We start from the raw sequence: 20,608 nt of genomic DNA on the forward strand, positions 1-20,608 counted from the left end.
TAATGGAGGAGGGGAATCGGGAACTGAAGAGGGAGAGTGAGATGCATTCACAATGATCTTATATTTTACATGTTATTGCCACAGTCACGCTCCCACTTGCCAGCTGCGCCGGCGCAGTTGGGTGAGGGTTGCCGTGACCTGCATCACAACAGGGATCTGTCATCAATCTGGCGTCACAACGGAAACCCATCAGCTGCGCCTGCGCAGTTGGGGGCTATGGGTGAGTGATGGAATATTGCTTTGGGGGAACGAGCCCAACGGGTTCACACTTGGTCTAGTAATTTTATAAATCTCTTTTCTGTCTCCCCTCAGCCGCAGCCAGCTAGAGAAAACAATCCAAGTTTGTCCAACCTCTCCATATAGTTAATGCTCTCTCATCCAAGCAGCTTTGTGGTATACCTCTTCCGCCCTCTCTCCAAATCCTCTACATCCTATCTGTCATGTAATGACCAGAAGTATACACAGTAACCTTGGCATACATTGGATTGGATACCCAAAATCCAATGTAATTACATCTAATGGGCAGAAATAACATAATGCATACACTTTCTAAATGTTATACCAATTTTAAATCTCACAGGAAGTATTTAATCAGTCAATACACCAGGGATGCAGAGATAACATTTTCATTTCTTACTGTGGTCCATAAGCAATTTAAATCCAAAACTTACATCGACAATTAATGTCCTTGGAAATTTATCTTTTCAACTTTTGAGTTTAGAGTTTAATCCGTTGCTAAATTTCCCAATGGATTACAAGCAGTTTTGCATGTACAAACAAGCAATCATGATTTGATGATTAGTTCAATGACCAGGACCATGCCCCAATGAAGGGAATATGCAAGAGCGTCAGCGGGTGTAAGCGAAGCACAGATTGACCACGATATAAGTGAATATTGGTACACCCTCAGAGGCTGTATAGTTTACTTCTGTTTCCCATGTTAAAATAAAACAATTAGAGTCATAGAATCATACAGCACAGAAACAGGCCATTCAGAACAACTCATCTATGCCGTCTAAGATGCCCCATCTAAGCTAGACCCATGTCAGCTCGTCCCATAAATTAGTCCCATCAACTACAGCCTTTTGCCTCTCATTCCACATACCCACCAGCCTCTGATTGAAAAATCAGGTTCGTATTAAATCTTGCCCCTTTCACCTTAAACCTATGCCCTCAAGTTCTTGGTTCCCCAAACCTGGATAAAAGACTTTGTGCATTCACCCTATTTATTCCCCTCATGATTTTTGCTTGGCATATTTAATTCCCAGGGTGGAAATGTTAAAAGCTAAAGGTGTGAGGGCCAAGGTTTAAAAGAGATGCGTGGGCAAGTTTTTATTACACAGAGAATGATGGGTGGTGAAACGTGCTGCTGGGAGTGGTGGTGGCGGCAGATATGACAGTGGCATTTAACAGGCTTTTGGATAGGCACGTGGATATGCAGGGAATGGAGGAATATTAGTCACATGCAGGCAGAGAAGATTAGTTTAACTTGACATCATGTTTCACGCAGACATTGTAGGCTGGAAGGCTTGTCTCATGCTGTACTGTTCTACGTTGTACGTGAGGTCTTAGTTGCAACACAGAACACACAACAATTTGTCCAGCTCCTACAGTCTATACATGTATCAGATCAAAATTAGATTGCAGGATAGGTAATTGCTAGAGCACTGAAATAATTCATTTGACATTATTGAAATTACTGTGATGAGATGTTTTATGCCCCGTTGAGAAAGAAGATCCTGGTTTAGCATCACCTTCCACAGCATCAACATAAATATGTGTGCTTCAGTCTTTCACATGGGATTTGATCCCACAATCTTTCGCCTCAACGTTAAGGGTGTTACCAATTGAACTATAGCAGTTCCTAAAATATTTTTGAGCTTTTCGCTTTTCAAAATATACACACAATTCAACTGTGAATGCTATGTCATTCTAATTCTGAGTAGCTGGGCAAGGAGGAGGCTAAATGTAACTGGCACCTTAACATCTGAAATTACTTGGAGGACAAATACACAAACAAAGCCACAACAATTAATTACATCTTCTTTCGTGTTCGTTTTCTAGGTCTGCACAAAACGAGAGTCTTTAGTTTACAACAGAAGTCTTTAATGTTTCACTCAATGCTGGCAGCAAGAATAGTCACAATGGCTGCCCCCATACTGTCTGCCGACAGGATAAACTATATACAAGACATCTCCCTTTGTCCTGTGCAGCGCCACCTGCTGGCTGCACAGGAGGAGCAACAGGTCCTCCCATCCCACACAGTCCACCAAACATCACACTCCCCCTTTCCAATTTGAATGTCTTTCTTCCTAAGTGAGTCGCCTTGGGGGAGTATCACGATTTCAACGTGTCGATCGACGAAGGACCACAGGCAGATCAGCGGGGAGTTCATCTGGCGGAACTTCATCAGGCCTGGGGAGGGGCAAGTCAGGCACTCCAGTATCCACACGATTCGGCACCGGGGTATCCGGCTGCTTGGTTTTGGTCATGTTCTGCGCAATCTTCACTGGAGGAACGCGGCTTCTTAATTGGTCATCATGCCGTTTGCATTGTCTGTCTTGTCCTTGGACGGTGTACATTTTGGTTCCAATGTGAGCCATGATCCTGGCAGCGCACCATTTGCTTTCCTTGGCCATAAAATTGCGGTAATATACGTAGTCACCAATGTCGAATTTGACTTGTTCGACTTTGTTGGCTGAGTGCGCGCCGTATAAGAGTTACGGGTCGGGTTCAAATCTGATAGGGGAGAGCGCACTTGACGTCCGAGCATCATCTCTGCTGGAGTTTGACCGGTAGTGCAGTTTGGAACGGTTCGATATTGCTGTAAGAAATCGCTCAATGCCAATCGTTTCGATTTCTTTTTCATGGCCTGCTTGAAAACGCCGACGAGCTGCTCTGCCTCACCATTTGAGGGCGGATGAAAAGGTGCTGGTGTCAGATGCACAATTGAGAGTTGTTTGCACTAGTCACCAAATATTTGATAGGCAAATTGGGGTCCATTGTCACTTACGATTGTTAAGGGCAATCCCCAAATGGCGAACAAATCATCGAGCGTAGAAGTGGGTGTTTCGGTGGTTGGATACTTATTCATTGGATAACATGTGGCCATTTCGAAAGGGTGTCCATGACGACCAGCCACATGTCCTCCAGGAATGGTCCAGCAAAATCTATGTGGATTCACTGCCATGGTTGGTCAGGGACCGGCCAGGCGGAGGTCTCTTCCGGCGGATTCGGCACTGTTTCGGCACATGGTGTGCAGTCCTTGCAGTGGTTGGCTATATCGGTCTCGATATTCGGCCACCACACATGCATGCAGGCGAGCGCCTTCATTCACACAATTCCAATGTTTGTCTTATGCAACACTTTCAGAATTAGCAATCGTAGTTCCGTCGGAATGATCACTCGACCATCGCGGAGCAGAATGCCATCCTTTGAGGAGATTTCCGTTTGCACATTCTGGAATGAGCGGAATTCCTTGTCCAGCTTAGGACTGTTCGGCCACCCCTGAGTGACAAAATGTCGTACCTTCGACAAAATGGGGTCTGTGCTCATATAGTTGGCGACCGTCCTTGCGGAGACGGGGAAATCAGCGATGACCCGCGTGTTTAACACGTTCACGTCCGTCTAAATTTCCATAATTTCTTCCTCTTTATCGAATGTCAGGTCGGTTTCAATCGGTAGACGAGACAGGGCATCGGCATTGGCATGTTCGGCAGACTGTCGGTAAATGATGTGGTAATCATATCCCATCATGATCAGGGCCCAACGTTGTAGACGCTGCAACGTCATGACAGGCAAACTTTTCTCCGGACTGAAAATAGTCAGCAACGGCTTGTGGTCGGTGATGAGCAGGAAATGTCGCCCACTCAAATATTGGTGGAACTTCCGGACACCAAACACGATCGCCAGTACTTCTTTCTCCACTTGGCTGTAGTTTTTCTCGGCGGTCGTCAGCGTTTTGGATGCAAACGCGATTGGTTCTTCCTTGCTTTTCGGCGCCATTTTTGAGATTACAGCTCCAAGACCATAGGGCGATGCATCGGCAGCCAGCGAGATCGGCTTTCATGGGTCATAGTGGACCAAATGCGTCTTCTGGGCGAGCATCTCCTTCAACCTGGTGAATGCATGGTTACACTCTTTGGACCAGTCGATGTCCTGATTTCGCAGGTTGTTTAATGGTGCGCACAAAGTCGAAAGTGCCGGTATGAACTTGCCACAGTAGTTAACCTTGCCCATGAAGCTTTCAAGCTGCTTCACATTTTCGGGCGTCGGCAATTTGACAATGGCATCCACTCTTTCTTCCGATGGCTTCAGACTTGCTGAGATCACATGCCTGAGATATGTGACCTGTTGTCAGAAGAATGCGCACTTGTCCATGCGCAACTTCAAGCTGTAGTTGTTCAGTGATGTGAGGACCTGCTTTAGGCTCTGCAGGTGTTCTTCTTCTGACTGCCTGGTGACAATTATGTCATCCAGGTAGGCGGCTACATACGGAATCCCGGCAACCAGATTGTCGACCAGTTTCTGGAAAATGGCCGGCGTCGGTGCCGGTCCAAATGACAATCGGTTGTATCTGAACAGTCGCTTTTGTGTGTTGATCACGCGCAGGGTTTTTGTCTCGTCGTCCAGTACCACTTGGAGATACGCGTTGGATATGTCCAATTTCGAAAAGTGCTGTCCTCCTTGCAGCTTGACGTACAGCTCGTCCACTCTTGGTATAGGGTGTTGATCAATCTGCAATTGAGGGTTTATAGTCACTTTGTAGTCACCACAGTTGCAAACCTTGCCGCAAGGCTTCTGAACGACAACTATGGATGTGACCCAGTCTGAATGGTCCACATGGTTGATAATTCCCATTTCTTCAAGACGGCAGAGTTCCTTGTCGACGGCGTCCATCCGACTGAATGGAACTAGATTTGGTTTGAAGAACTTAGGGACAGCATTGTCTTTGAGTATGAGCCGTGCCTTCATCTTTGTGCAATGTCCGAGTCCAGGTGCGAAAATGGTCGGAAACTGGTCAAGAACCCTCTGCAGGTTGTTCTCGCACTTGCTGACCATGTTGCAATTCGGGGTAGATGACAATGCTGTAGTTGATCCATCGTAGATCAAGGTGTTCATGTCAAGCTTGAAAGCATGGATCCAGTCGATGGCGCACAGGGATGTACCTTTTTTACCAACAACGATCAGCGGCAACATCTGTGTCATACCATTACAGGAAACGGCGACAGTGCATTTGCCTTTCATGGGAATCCGTATCCGAAAAGGCCGGTTTCAGTTTCGGTGATCCGATCCTCTCTCAGATGTCCTGACCCACTAGCGATACAGCCGCACCAATGTCCACCTGGAACTGTAGATTGATGTTCGAGACCCGCAGCAAAATCCTCGGCTTGTCAGTGATCGTGAACACACCGAGCACTGCAATAGAAATGGTCTCCATGATTTGGTCAACTAGAAGGTTTTTTTTTGCTTTCTTGCCCTTTTGCAGCTTTCCTACTGATTGACACACTGCCTGGAGATGACCTTTTCGGTAACAGGTATAACAAACGAACTTGATATACGGGCACTCACGGTGATGAAGAGCAGACGAGCCGTACTGGTAGCAGGGTTTCGATCCTCCCCCCACAGGGGAACGGCTCTTCTGAAACTGTCCCACCTTCTCTGGATTTGCTCTGGATCGATCAAGCGGTTTCAGGCATTCCGGATGAGTCTGACGAACTGTATGGACCTCCTGAGGGAGCATTAATGCAGTTTTGCCGGCCATTTTGTGCAGTTCTTTACTCAGCAGCTCAGCCATCTTCGCACACTGCAGCACATTCTTCAATGATGCGTCTGATTCCTTGAGAATTGCCTGCTGGATGAATGCATGTCTGCAGCCCATGACCAGTCTATCCCGCAACGGACTGTGTGGGGTGGGAGGACCCGTTGCTCCTCCCGTGCAGCCAGCAGGTGGCGCTGCACAGGAGAAAGGGAGATGTCTTGTATATAGTTTATCCTGTCGGCAGACAGTATGCGGGCAGCCATTGTGACTAGTCTTGCTGTCAGCATTGAATGAAACATTAAAGACTTCTGTTGTAAACTAAAAACTCTCAAGTTTTGTGCAGACCTAGAAAACAAACACAAAAGTGGTGTCAGAAGTGGGATTCTTCGGATTGTGTTCAAAGACCCAGATGTTCCTATTTCTTGTTTAAAAAAAAAAGTTACTCAAACTAACTTGTCTCTGCAATTCGATCGTTTCGATCCCAAGTGAGAAAGGTGGTCGTCGTATTTAATGCGCGCTGAGTTTTATTTTGAAAGTATGGCAATTACAAACGACCAGAGGAAGAAGGCTCTTTTGTGTTCATCAATGTCTCCAGAAACTTTTGCACTGCTTTAAAATTTACTTGCAGAAGTAACTGAAGCCTCATATGCTGAAATCACAATGGCTTTGCAGCTGCATTTCGAAGAAAGTCAAAATTTCCTCGCAGCTCACCTTGATTTCTACCAGACGGTACAACAGGAAAGGCAATCGATAACTGAATTTCTTGCCGAACTTCGCACCAAGGCAAAGACATGTGATTTTTTCACTCAATGCTGGCAGCAAGACTAGTTACAGTGGCTGCCCGCATACTGTGCTGACAGGATAAACTATATACAAGACATCTCCCTTTGTCCTGTGCAGCGCCACCTGCTAGCTGCATGGGAGGAGCAACAGGTCCACCCACCCCACACAGTCCACCAAACATCACATCTTCAGTCATGAACCTCCCTCAGCCCTTCCCAAGTTAACAACAGGATTTATGAAACTTTCATTGTTTAGTCTTTGAAAGTGACCCATTGAAATCCAATGAAAACTGGACAGTTGCCTACATGAAGAACAGGCGGTAGAAAATGCTTTTCATGGTGTATTTACATTAAAAACATTGGCCATTACGGTACAGTTTAGATTTTGCACATTAACCATTAATTTACACGAACTTTTAAATCCACTTATACCTATTTTTAATATGTATTTTGAAGTCAGATCGGTGGTCCCTCAATGTCAGTTGAATTCTAAGTTATTGTCAACCATTGGGAATCTTTATTGAAAGGGCAGCACAACAAATACACTGATATTTTCATTTTGCGAGACATTTATAACGTGCAATCTTCCAAACGTGAAGAAGTGCAATACATTAGGATCAACTCTTCATGACAAACCAATCCAGAGGAAAAGTAAACAAATGCCAAATAAGGAAAATGTTAGTAAAAGCACTTACCGTGGCCAGCTCGTCAAACTTGCCAAAGAGTTCATTTAAAAGCTTTACTAATTCTTGTGCGGTGCACTGCGATGCCAAACATGTGAAACCCACAATATCTGCAAACAGGATGCTGGGGAGAGGAGACAAAAAATGTTATCAATTAAACACAGATAATTTCTCAGCATAAAAAAGTGAGAGTGATAAGCAGTGTGCCAACTGCACCAATGGCTTGCTAAAACATAAATCCTTCACACCATGATGTCATGCCAGAGCCCCAAATATTATCCAAAAGAACAGGAGGGCAGCTGGAAAAACTCAGTGGGTCAGGCAGCATCTGTGTAGTGAAATGCACAGTCCAAATTTCAGGTGGAGACCCTTCATCTAGACTGAAAGAGTAGAGGGGATATAGCCAGGAAAAGGAGATGAGAGGAGGAGTGGGGCAAGAGCTAGCAAACTGATGAATCTGCAAATCTTCATCACCAGTACTCGCCTATTATCTGCTGACTCTTGCTCCATCCTCCCGCCACCTTATACTGAGAAACAAGGAAATGCAGATGCTCATTTACAAAAATAGACACAAAGTGCTGGAGTAACTCGGCAAGTCAGGCAGCATCTCTGGAGAACATGATCTCCATAGATGCTGCCAGACCCACTAAGTTACCGCAGCGCTGTGACTTTTTAAAATCTCTTTATACTGGCTACTTCCCCTCTACTCTTTCAATCCAGATGAAGGATGCCATCCAAAACATTGACTATCCATTTCCCTCCACACCTACTGATTGACTTGCTGACATCCTGCAGCTGGTCTTTTTTTACTACAGATTCCAGCTTTTGCAGTTTCTAGTGCCACACTAAATATTGTTCTATTATTCTATGTACCAGAATGTTATAGCATTGAAAATAAAACTTGGTCACTGCAGTTACAAGTTGCAGAGCTATAAGGGTGGTGGGTGAATGGGACTAATAAATGGCTCTGCTGGAAGCTGGCAACAATTTGAGGAACCAAATGTGCTCCTTCTGTGTCATATTAAATAAAGTGACAACTAAGTAAGTGCTAAAACGCACATTAAGATGGTACTACATAGGAGCCCTTTCAATATGTCACAAGAAGGGCCATGATCTGAAACATTACCTATCTATCCCTCCACAGATGCTGCCTGACTGCTGGGTTACTCCATTGCTGTGTTGCAGATTGCAACATTTGCCGCCAACTCCATGCCGCCAAGCAGCAAACTGTAAATACACTACATAAATTGAATCCTTAACCACAGACGCCCTGATGACTCTCTGTCTTCCATCCAAGGACACTTTTCTTCCGTTATTTTGATAATAAAATAAAAATAGAAAAAGTAGTGAAAATAAATAAAAAATTAAAAAAATATTTGTAAAAATGTAATAATTATGTTACTTAAAATATATACAAAAGAATCACTTATCTTCACTTTTCTCTTTAGATGAAAGGCAGCAACCTTCATTGGAATGAATGAGGCCACTCTTAAAGTGCCACGTATGGGTGGCATAAGGTGAAAAAGGAAAGGTGTAAAACACATCTGAGCCCTAGGCTCAGGTCAGAACAGCAAAGTTGCTAAGTTTAACAGTGAGACCAGGGATAGAGCAGGTGGTTAGCCATTCAAATCTGGTCTCCCATGAGCTCCGCACTTCTGTACTGCAACATGTAGTCATAGAAATCCAAAATGCATATGCGTTTACACATCGGCTACAACCTACGAGAACCTACGAGAACCTTCGACCTCCTGGCAACCCACTAGGACCTCCTGGCGCCCCACCTATGGCACGAAAACTCTTGCTAGTCTTCAAGGCGGCTTCATTTTGGTCACCACTAGTTTTTCACCATGTTAAAAAATGGGTGGCGACCATAATGAGGCCGAGACTCGTTCCCAGAATGCGGTAACTCCTCACGACCATGAAGGCGACTCCCCAGCAACCACCTGCGAACATGTGGCGACCGCATAGTCGCCGACAGTCGCCTGAAAAATCGCCTGTGGGAGAGGCCCATAAAGGACCTTACCAATTCTATTCAATATCACAACCACAGATAAGAAAGGAAAAGGGAGTCAATCTGGCAGAGATGCGTGAGATCCACAGCAGCCCCTATGGCTTTATATAACTTAGTGAAGGACTCCTGTAGCTCCAAACACCACAGGTAGTGCATTTCAGGAAAGTTCAACCTTCTTTTGTCAGTGGTCTGTTCAAACATCTGGATGAATATTGAAATGAGGCATGTGCCTATTACACAATGGCACATAATGTTTAGATTATTATTGTCACCTGCACCAAAGTACAGTGAAAAACTATTGTTTGCATGCTATCCAGTCAATGATAAAACTATACATGATTACAAACAAGCTGTCCACGGTGCACTGAAAGAGACTTTGCATTGTCCAAATGTCAGGTGGAAAATTGAAAATAGAGCCCAATGTGTCCATTGACATTATTGACCCGACTAATACAATAAACTTCCAGTTTTGCATTGTTGTGCATTGGAAATATTTTGCTGCTGAGATAAAACCAAATGCAACGACCCTATAAAACAATGTGTAATTCCAAGATTTACTAATTACTTAATGTGTAATGTTACTAATTAAACTTTTAACTAATTAAAGTGTAATATTACTCTTCAAGACGCCACTGAACACAGCGCTGCGTCAAACAGAACAAGATGAATCCGCTACAGATTAGAGATACAATGGATATGGTTTCTGCATTCAAGACCATAGATTGACCAACAATAGATGACAACATTTCGTTAATGCAATGAAATCTCCGTTGCTTCCGTTTGTTTAATTGGAATCAACTTCAAAAGCAAATTGACATAACAGCTAAATAACAAGGATATTAGCAGCAGGATATGCTGTATGACACTTCAAGGAGAGTTTTAATATTCCCTTGAACACATCCATGCTGTTTATACATCTGGATAAGTCTGTGCCTAGAACTGAGCTGTCTAGTCCTCCAGAAACATTCCTAGCTGATTTACTGCAACTTCACACTGTGACAAAAAATATTGAATATATAGTTGAGATGGTTAACATTTGAGATTAATTTAAATTTGTTTCATTTGAAGCTCAAAGAATTAATTGCTTCTTGCATGTAGATAATATATTCCAAATGTACAAATAAAAACATAACATGCAGGAATACTCCACGTGTCAAGCAGCATCTGTGGATAGATAAAAGAGATCTAACATTTCAAGACCTTTCATCAGAATTGGAAAAGAGATGTTAGGTTTAAGATGTAGAGAACGTGGGGGAAGAGTGGATAGGACAAAATAACACCTCTGAGAGGGTGAGATCATAGTTGCCATTGGGATAAACTGAAGTTATCTGGTTGATTGGTTAATGAGGGTAGCTGGAGAGAAAGAAATCACAGACAATACAACATAAAAGCTGTGAAATCAAGAACAGGGAGAAGAAGAGAGTGGGGAAGAGGGGGAGAGGGAGGGGGAGAGGGAGGGGGAGGGGGAGGGAGGGGGAGGGAGGGGGAGGGGGGGAGGGAGGGAGGGGGGGAGGGGGGGAGAGGGAGAGTGAGGGAGAGAGAGGGAGAGAGGGGGAGAGTGACAACTGTAAAATGCAGAGCTGAGCACTTCAGGGAATGTCCAGGAGGTCAGGCAATGTTAGCAGAGAGAGAAAAACAGATTTAAATGGATTATCTACAGCAGGATTGACTAGGTCAGGTGCAAACAGAAAAAACGAGTTGCCTGAAATCACTAAATTCAATAACAAATCCAGAAGGCAGTACACACAGAAAATGAAGTGCTGATCCTCAAGGCAAATATTGGGTCTCATTGTAGTTTAGTTTTAGTTTGATTTATTGTCACGTGTACTGAGGTATAGTGAAAAGTTTTTGTTGCATGCTAACCAGTCAACAGAAAGACAATACATGATTATAAGCCATTTACAGTGTATAGATACATGATAAGGGAATAACGTTTAGTGCAAGGTGAAGCCAGCAAAGGCCGATCAAGGATAGCCCAAGGGTCACCAAAGAGCTAGGTACTAGTTCTGGACTGCTCTCTGGTTGTGGTAGGATGATTCGGTTGCCTGATAACAACTGGGAAGAAACTGTTCCTGAATCTGGTGGTGTGCGTTTTCTCACTTCAATACCTTTTGCCTAATGGGAGAGGGGAGAAGAGGGAGAGGCCACGGTGTGACTGTCTTTGATTATGCTGCTGACCTTGCCGAAGTAGCATAAGGTATAAATGGAGTCAATAGAAGGGAGGTTAGTTTGTGCAACGATTTGGGCTGTGTTTGCAATTCGCTGCAATTTCTTGCGGTCTTGGATAGAGCTGTTCCCAAACCAAGCTGTGATGCTTCCTGATAACATGCTTTCTATGGTGCATCTGTAGAAGTTGGTGAGAGTTGCAGGGGACATGCCAAACTTCCTAAGCCTTCTAAGGAAGTCAACATTGGTGTGCTTCCTTGGTCGTAGCTTCAATATGGGTGGTCCAGGAGAACTTGTTGGTGATATTGACTCCAAGGAATTTGAAGTTTCAGGTTACGGTGGCGCTGCGAGTCGGCTGCCTCGCCTGCAGTGGGTTTGTTGCTTCGACTTATTTGTTTTTATTAGTATGTCCAAATTAGTATTTATTAAATTTATTAAATTTATTAGTATGTTTTAGTGTTTCTCTGTATGTCTTTTGTGGGGGGTGGTGGGGGGGAATAGGGGGAAACCGTTTTCAGGCACCTACCTCAATGGAGATGCAACTTTTTTCCTGGTCGCTTCTTCAACCCCCCTCCTCGCGGCCTTACAGCTGGTTTTGTGTGGCCTTTCCCGGAGTTTGGCCCAGAGCTTTAGTGGTGGTGCAGCGGAGACTGTAACATCATGGACCCCCTTGCCGGGGGTCGCCGGAGAAGCGCCCCGACCGCTGGCCAGCGGCCTACAACATCTGGAAGCCGCAGTCTTCGGTAAGGAGGTGGCCGATTTGGGAGCTCTGGGCAGCGGGGTATGCTCGACCTGTCCTGACGTCGGCGTTCCGACCATCCTGTCCAGAGGGCTTGAACATCGTGCCGTCCGTAGCGGTGACTACGGAAGGTCAGGGCCTCGACCACGGGTGAACAAGGGAGGAGGAGGACTGTCTGAACTGTATTGCCTTGCACCACAGTGAAGAATGCTGTGGTGGATCTCTGTGTTGAATTATGTTATGTCCTTTTTTAATTGTAACGCTGCATGGTAAATTACAAATAAATTTGAACTTGAACTTGAACTTAAACTCTACTTCGGCACCGTCAATGTAAACTAGGGTATGTGTATCGCTTTGCTTCCTGAAGTCGATAACTATCTTCTTTATCTTGCTGACATTGAGAGAAAAGTTTGTGTCTTGACACCAGGACATGAGGTTCTGAATCTTCTTCCTGTACTTCGTCTCATCATTATTTGATATCCGGCCCACAATGGTGGCGTCGTCTGCAAATTTGAAAATTGAATTAGATTTATACATGGTTGCACAGTCGTGGGTGTACAAGGAGTAAAGAAGGGAGCTGAGAACACATCCTTGCGGAGCCCTCGTGTTTAGGATTATGTTAGAGGATGATGGTATTGGCATCATCTGTGGACCTACTGTGGCAGTAGGCAAACTGCAGTGGGTCAAGGCCCCTGCATTTAATGCGTTCCATAACTAGCCTCTCAAAACATTTCATGATGGTGGATGTCAAGGACACTGGGCGGCAGTCGTTTAGGCATGAGGTCTTGCTTTTCGTCGGCACGGATGATGGTGATGTTCTTGAAGCAGGTGGGTACCTCAGAACAGAGTAGGGAGAGATTAAAGATGTCTGCAAATACTCCCGCTAGCTGGGCCATGCAGCTACCAAGGACACAGCCAGGAACTCCATCTGGGCCAGCTGCTTTTCTTGGGTATAACCTCAGGAAGGCCGATCTAACCTCTGCCACAGTCTCCCTGGGGAGAGGCACACTGGAGTCTGAAGGGCCAGTTGGCACCTTGGTCTTATGCTTGAAGTGAGCATTCAGTTAATCGGGTAGGGTCGCACTATCACCAATGTTGCCTGACCTTGCTTTGAATAAGATCTTATTCAGATCTTGCCACATTCTCCATGTGTCCGAGTGATTATACTGGGACTCGTTGGTCCTGGTATTGTCTCTTGGCATCCTTAATGGCTTTACAGGGATCATAGTGGGCCTTCTTCTAGCGCTCGGGGTCGTTTGACGTATGCAGGAGACTTGGCCTTAACCTGTGAATGTACCTCACGGTTCATCCATGGTTTCCGGTTGGGGAACACTCAGATTGACTTCGTCGGCACACAATCTTGCACGCACTTGCTGATGAAGTCAGTCACGGCAGTGATGTACTCATTCAGGTTAGCCGCGTAATCCTCGAATGTGGACCAGTCCACTGACTCGAATCAGTCGCGTAAGATGTCGTCCGTGTCCGTTGATCAGCAATTCACAACTCTCTGTACCGGATCCTCTTCCTTAAATATTTGTTTGTAGGCAGGGAGATGAAGCACAGCTAGGTGATCAGATTTCTCGAAATGTGGTCCAGCTACAGAGTTGTAGGCATTTTTTATTGCTGTGTAGCAGTGATCAAGGGTGTTATAACAGTACATGAGTAGACAAGAACTGCTAATGCTGGTATAAACTGAAAATAGACACAAAAAGCTAGAGTAGCTCAGCGGGACAGACAGCATCTCTGAAGAGAAGGAATAGGTGACGTTTTGGGTCCCAACCCTTCTTCAGACTGATTCCTTTTCTCCAGAGATGCTGTCTGACCCATTGAGTTACTCCATCGTTTTGTGTCTATCTTATGCTTGGAATGTATTTCTTATTCTTGTTTTTTTGTGGATTTAAGTATGTTTTTTGGTATTTTGCAGTATTCTTTTAGTTTTATTAGATATCTGTAAAATGAATTATGTGTTGTTCACCAAATGCAAGCAGCAGGATATTCCATAATTTAAACTGACGTTAAAATAATAGTTGGAGGCATTGCATTCAGAGCTATCTATTTGCTAGTGCCCTTCCACACAGAAGAGGCTGGTTAATTTTCAGAGTTTCCTAACGGGGCTACAAACTGTTGTAACAAAGTTAGCATTCTCTTGGATATGGACAAATATGCGCTGATAAAAAGCAATGACACCTTGTGACAACTCTGCACGTGTGTTTAATTTGAATTTTTGTCTAATATGCAAATGATCAAGGACACTTTGAATGTTTCTCTCGTTGTCAAAAACACATTTTATTTTGTATTGATGAAAAATAAACTGCTTAGTTTGGGTTTACTGAACACTTGACCAGCAGTTATCACACTCCCACTCCCCATTAAATGTTTGTAAACGTGCCATTAATTCCAGCCTGTGAAGTGCATGTATCAGTTAATCACTTCATAATAAACCTAATTTATAATGGAAATGTTGTTGCCTCTATGCCAAGGCATTAACCATGGATGCTTCATGTTAAAGACATTTAAATAACAGAATTTCAAAATGACATTTCAAATGAGCAACAATATCTTGTGGTTAATTCTAACATAATATTTCGGGGGGGAAAAATCACAAAATTGTACAAATAGTTGTAATATATCCACCACCTTCTGTGAAAACATCTATTTAAATCTTTCCCATCTCACCTTAAGCCTATGTCCTCCCTTGTTAACTCCCCTACCCTGGAAAAAAAGGCTGTGACAACCCATCTTATCTACGTCCCTCATGATTTTACTAACCTCAGCCTAGTCAAGTTCTCACATTTCAATGTTGAATTCAGCTCTCAGCATCAGTTTACACATGTAGACTGGAAGATTCAACTCCACCTTTCTGCTACATATCTAAGCCCCTTCACTGGCAGCATCTCTGGAGAGAAGGAATGGGTAATGTTTTGGGTTGAGACCCTTCTTCAGACTGACATCGGGGGGGAGGGATGTAGATAGATAAGGAAGTGTGAAGGTGTGAAAACAGGGCAAAGGGAATAGAGATCAAGGAAAAAGTAGAATAGATCATTGTTAATTGGGAGGAGGTAACAACAAAGCAAACAGAGATAAAATATAGTGGGGGACAGAAAGGCCGGTCGGAGAAGTGGGATGGGGAGGGATGGAGAGAGAGGAGAAAGCAAGAGTTACAGAGATTAGAGAAATCCATGTTCATACCGTTGGAGTGTAAGCTGCCCAAGCGAAATTTGAGGTGCTGTTTGTGCTCCAATTTGCACTGGGCCTCACTGTGACAATGGAGGAGGCCCAGGACAGAAAGGTCAGTGTGAGAATGGGAGGGTGAGTTAAAGTGTTCAGCAACCGGGAGACCAGATAGGTTCAGGCGCACTGAGCGTTGGTGTTCAGCGAAACGATTGCCGAGCCTGCACTTGGTCTCGCCGATATACAGGAGTCCACACCTGGAGCAGAAGATAGAGTAGATGACGTTGGAGGAGGTGCAAGTGAACCTCTGCCTCACCTGAAAAGACTGTTGTGGTTCTTGGATAGAGTTGAGGGGGGAGGTATAGGGACAGGTATTGATTCAACACCTTGTGAAACATCACTAGTCACAGACAACCAATCAGTAAATGAATAAATTAATGATACTTTACTACCCCTATATTCCCACCTCTTTCCTTTTGCCATCATCCAATCTTCTATCCATACTAGTATCTTCTTTCTAATATCAAAGGTTTCAAAGGTCTTTTATTGTCATGTACCAATTAAGCTAAGTGAAATGCGAATTACAGCCATACAGAAAAAAATGCAACAAGACATAGAAAACATAGAAAAATAGGTGCAGGACCCAGCACCGCCATTCAATATGATCTTGGCTGATCATCTAAAATCAGTACCCCATTCCTGCTTTTTTCCCCATATCCCTTGATTCCTTTTGCCCTAAGAGCTAAATCTAATGCTTTCTCTTGAAAACCTGTTAATTCCCACTCATTGTTTTTTGTTTCTGACAAAACCAATTCACACCAATATACTAGCCCAGTTCTATGTACTGTAATCCAGTTGACCAACATTGTGTGTGGAACCTTGTCAAAGACTCCTGAAGATCTAGGTACACAATATCTACACAATTTTATCCATTCTGCCAGTCCCATCTTTACAACATTCCAGTACAGGAGATAGCTACTAACCATGTGTCAACAGACACTAATAGAATAGAAGTGGTCAATCACCCTCCTCACTATAAATGGTACAATCACTTTAAATGATACAAGCTGTAAACCCCACATGGATTTTAACTCAGGGAGTGTGCTGAGCCCAACAGTGAGAGGATTAACAAGGAAACCAGTGATGGGATTAACATTTGCACATATAGTAATGCTATGGCAATTAAATTGCTGGCAGTTAAAGCGAAGCCATCATAACTTCAACCCTTTTGTTTGTGTTGCTGAGAAACAATTGGCTTATTGCTCCACCTTCTACTTATGAACTGTGTTCGTTATTCTTTGAACAGGTCATTAACTTATTAACCAACGTTTGGGCATGCTCCATTGATGCTGGGTGTGGTTACTGTGGATGTTCTACCTCATTTGCAGCAGATAACTGAATGAAGAACAAATCTTGGCTTTGTGCATTAGCCACCTTAGCCTGTAATTTTTCTATGAGCAAAATTGAATGTTAAAGTTCCTTTCCTGATTTTGGAATATCCCAAAGTACCTTGATGTCCAGCATTCATGTAGTGGGTTAACGGACCTTTTTCCCTGGTGGGTGACTTTATGAAGCCAAAGAAGTGACATTTTATGTAGGAAGGAACTGCAGATGCTGGTTTAAACTGAAGAGAGACACAAAAAGATCGAGTAACTCAGTGGGTCAGACATCATGTCTGGAGAAAAGGAATAAGTGATGTTTCGGATCGAGATCCTTCATCAGACTGATGAAGGGTCTCGACCCGAAACATCACCAATGCCTTTTCTGCAGAGTTGCTGTCTGACCCGCTGAGTTACTCCAGCTTTTTGTGTCTACCTTCGAAGTGACGTTTTGCCTGAAGCACAGTCAATGTTGCAATGTTGGAAACCTATCAGCCAATGTGTGTACGGCAAGCTCACCACAACAGCAATTCCTGCATATGCCCCCCTCAGGAAAACCGCTCCTACCATCACAAAGACCATCACAACCTGGCCTGATGGTGCATCTCAGCAGCTGCAGGACTGCTTCGACAGGACCAACTGGGATGTGTTTGAACACCGGGACCTGGAGGTGTTCACAGACAGTGTACTGTGTTACATTAAAAACTGCATGGACACGGTCACAGTGGACAAACGCATCCGGGTCTACCCCAACCAGAAGCCCTGGATGACCCGGGAGGTCCAGCAGCTGTTAAAAGAGAGGAACACCGCTTTTAGGTCTGGCGATAGCGCTTTATACAGCACGGCCCGAGCTAACCTGAAGAGAGGCATCAGAGAGGCCAAATCAGACTACAGGAGGAAGATAGAGGACCACCTGGACAGTAACAACAGCAGGCAGGTGTGGCAGGGGATCCAGTATCTCACCAACTACAAGACCAAACTTGGAGCTGCTGAAGGTGACGCCTCGTTGGCAGAGGAGCTGAACCTCTTCTTTGCTCGCTTTGAAGTGGAGCCACCCGAGACAGCCACATCACACCACATGGTCCACAGCAGCCTAACCCTCAAGATAGAGGAGCATGAGGTGAGGCGCACGCTGCGGGCCATCAATCCAAGGAAGGCTACTGGACCCGACGGCGTCTCTGGACGCGTGCTGAAGGACTGCGCTGACCAGCTGGCTGGAGTCTGTACGAGGATTTTCAACCAGTCTCTGGCCCAGTCCACTGTTCCACCCTGTCTGAAGTCCGCAACCATAGTCCCCTTGCCCAAAAAACCCCACATTTCCAGCCTCAACGACTACCGGCCAGTCGCACTCACACCAGTGGTGATGAAGTGTTTTGAAAAACTGGTCCGGGGTCACATCACATCACTCCTGCCCCGAAGCTTTGACCCCCACCAGTTTGCGTACAGAGCGAATAGATCTACAGAGGATGCTGTAGCCACAGCTCTCCATGCTGCACTGTCCCACCTGGAGCAGCGGGGGAGCTACGTGCGGATGCTCTTTGTGGACTACAGCTCTGCCTTTAATACCATCCTTCCCCACAAACTGGTGGACAAACTGGGGGACTTGGGACTTCCACACTCCACCTGCATGTGGATAAATAGCTTCCTGTCGGGTCGCAGCCAGAGAGTCAGAGTGGGCCATCATACATCCACGGCCCTCAGCCTCAGTACCGGCTCTCCACAGGGCTGCGTGCTGAGCCCCCTGCTCTACACCATCTACACACATGACTGCACCCCCGCCCACCACAGCAACACCATTGTCAAATTTGCGGATGACACTACGGTGGTGGGACTCATCTCCGGGGGGGACGAGTACGCCTACCGGGATGAGGTGGAGCAGCTGACAGTGTGGTGTGGAGAAAATAACCTGCTCCTCAACACCTTAAAGACAAAGGAAATAATAATAGACTTCAGAAAGAATAAAACGGACATGGTACCATTAATTATCAGAGGGGACTGTGTGGAGAGGGTGGCGGATTTCCGCTTCCTGGGAATCCATATTGAGGAGGACCTGACGTGGAGCGTGAACACCTCTGCGCTGCTGAAAAAGGTCCAGCAGAGACTGCACTTCCTGAGAGTGCTCAGGAAGAATAACATCACTCAGAGACTGCTGCTGTCCTTTTATCGGTGCTCCATTGAGAGCATCCTAACATACTGTGTATGCGTATGGTACACCAGCTGCACAGCGGCTCAGAGGAAAGCGCTCCAGAGGGCCATTGACAACGCCCAGAGGATTGTCGGCTGCCCTCTCCTTACCTTGGAGGACTTACACAGTTCCCGCTGCATCAAAAAATCCCAGAGTATTATAAAGGACATTTCCCACCCCGGACACTCCCTGTTTGAACTGTTACCGTCAGGCAGACAGTACAGATCTACAAGGACAAGGACAAACAGACTTAAAAACAGTTTTTACCCCACTGCTATAAAGGCACTAAATGTAGCCGCCAAGGAACGCAGGGGCGATACATACTAAGAGACTGTGAAATCGACAGAAGGATGTAGGGCTGGGTGTTTATGCGTGCTATTTTTTATGATATTTATTTTAGTTGTTTATCTTTTTTTTAATATTTTATCTTGTATGTATCGTTAGCTTTTAGAAATGTTTGAATGGTGCACTGACTGGCTGACATTTTACAATTTTGTTGTACATGGTTCATGTTACAATGACAATAAAGAAACTATTCTATTCTAAATTACCCTTTTTAACCAGCGAAACAGAAAACTGGAGCAGGATTAGGCCATTCAGCACTTCAGCACTGCTTCACCATCTACCACAGTCATGTCTGATCATTCATTACAATACCCTGTTCCTGCCTTTTCCTGAAAACCCTTGATCCCTTCGACATGGATCACAAACACACAAATACATAAAAGTTAACATAAACATCCACCACAGCAAATTCCATCACATTGGTGGAAGGCAAAAAAGTCCAAGCTTCTTTCTTTTTATTATGGCCTCTCATTCTTTTTTAGCAGGTTCATGTGTGGCTTTATCAAAGGCCTTCTGAGAAACCAAGTAAATAACAAGCACCGACTCACCTTTGTCTACCCTGCTATATACTTCCTCAAGAATTCCAACAGATTTGTCAGGCAAGATCTCCCCTTCAGAAAACCATGCTGGCTTCAGCCTATTTTATCGTGTTTCTAAGTACTTGGAAACCTCATCTTTAATAATGGACTCAACCATGGAAGTCAAGCTAATCGGCCTATGGTTTCCCCTCTTTTCTCTCACACCCTTTTTGAACAGCGGAGTAATATTTCTAATTTTCCAGTCTGGGCCCACCCTGACTCTAATGATTCTTGAAAGATGCCTCCACAATCTCTAAATCTACCTCTTTCAGAAATACTATTTCTGCCCAATGACTTTATCCATGATACTCACAATTAAAATGTTCAGCCTTAAGTATCTCAAAGGACATAAATCATAAAATATTTACAGATGTTACTATGATATTCGAGACTATATCATCCACTTGATTAGTGTGCTGGAAAGCCTTGTGGCTTACATTTTGCAAGATAGTCACAGAGCAGCCTTCTTAAAATCTGAACATTCTACACAACATATTACAGTTCACATTTTTAATTTCTGAAACCTCCTTCATGAATAATACAATAAGTGACCATCATTACAGGCAATAATATTGAAGGTGGTTGCTGGAGGTTGCAGGTGGTTGCCGGAGGTTGCAGGTAGTGGAAGGTAAGACCTTCCATTACCTGCAACCTCCGGAAACCACCTTCAACTAGCATCGCAACCGGCTTCGACTAAAAAATTACCGATTTTTAAAACGGCAACCTATTTTTAGTCGCGGCCGGTTTTGAATTTTTTGAAATAATCGCCGGAACATAAAAGAAGCGGAAACCACTTTCGACTGACAAA

The 20,608-nt window shown here is 44.6% G+C and overlaps 1 protein-coding gene across 1 annotated transcript in view; it reads right to left on the reverse strand.

Annotated features, from left to right (window-relative positions):
• adcy1 (adenylate cyclase 1) overlaps window positions 1-20,608 on the reverse strand; it is a 225,420-nt gene that overhangs the window by 188,817 nt on the left and 15,995 nt on the right. Inside the window, exon 4 of the mRNA XM_033050221.1 lies at window positions 7,239-7,350. Within this exon, the coding sequence (XP_032906112.1) occupies window positions 7,239-7,350 (112 nt within the window). The remainder of the gene's footprint in view (window positions 1-7,238; window positions 7,351-20,608) is intronic.

This window comes from Amblyraja radiata, chromosome 2, assembly GCF_010909765.2.
Source record: "Amblyraja radiata isolate CabotCenter1 chromosome 2, sAmbRad1.1.pri, whole genome shotgun sequence".
Taxonomy (NCBI): domain Eukaryota; kingdom Metazoa; phylum Chordata; class Chondrichthyes; order Rajiformes; family Rajidae; genus Amblyraja; species Amblyraja radiata.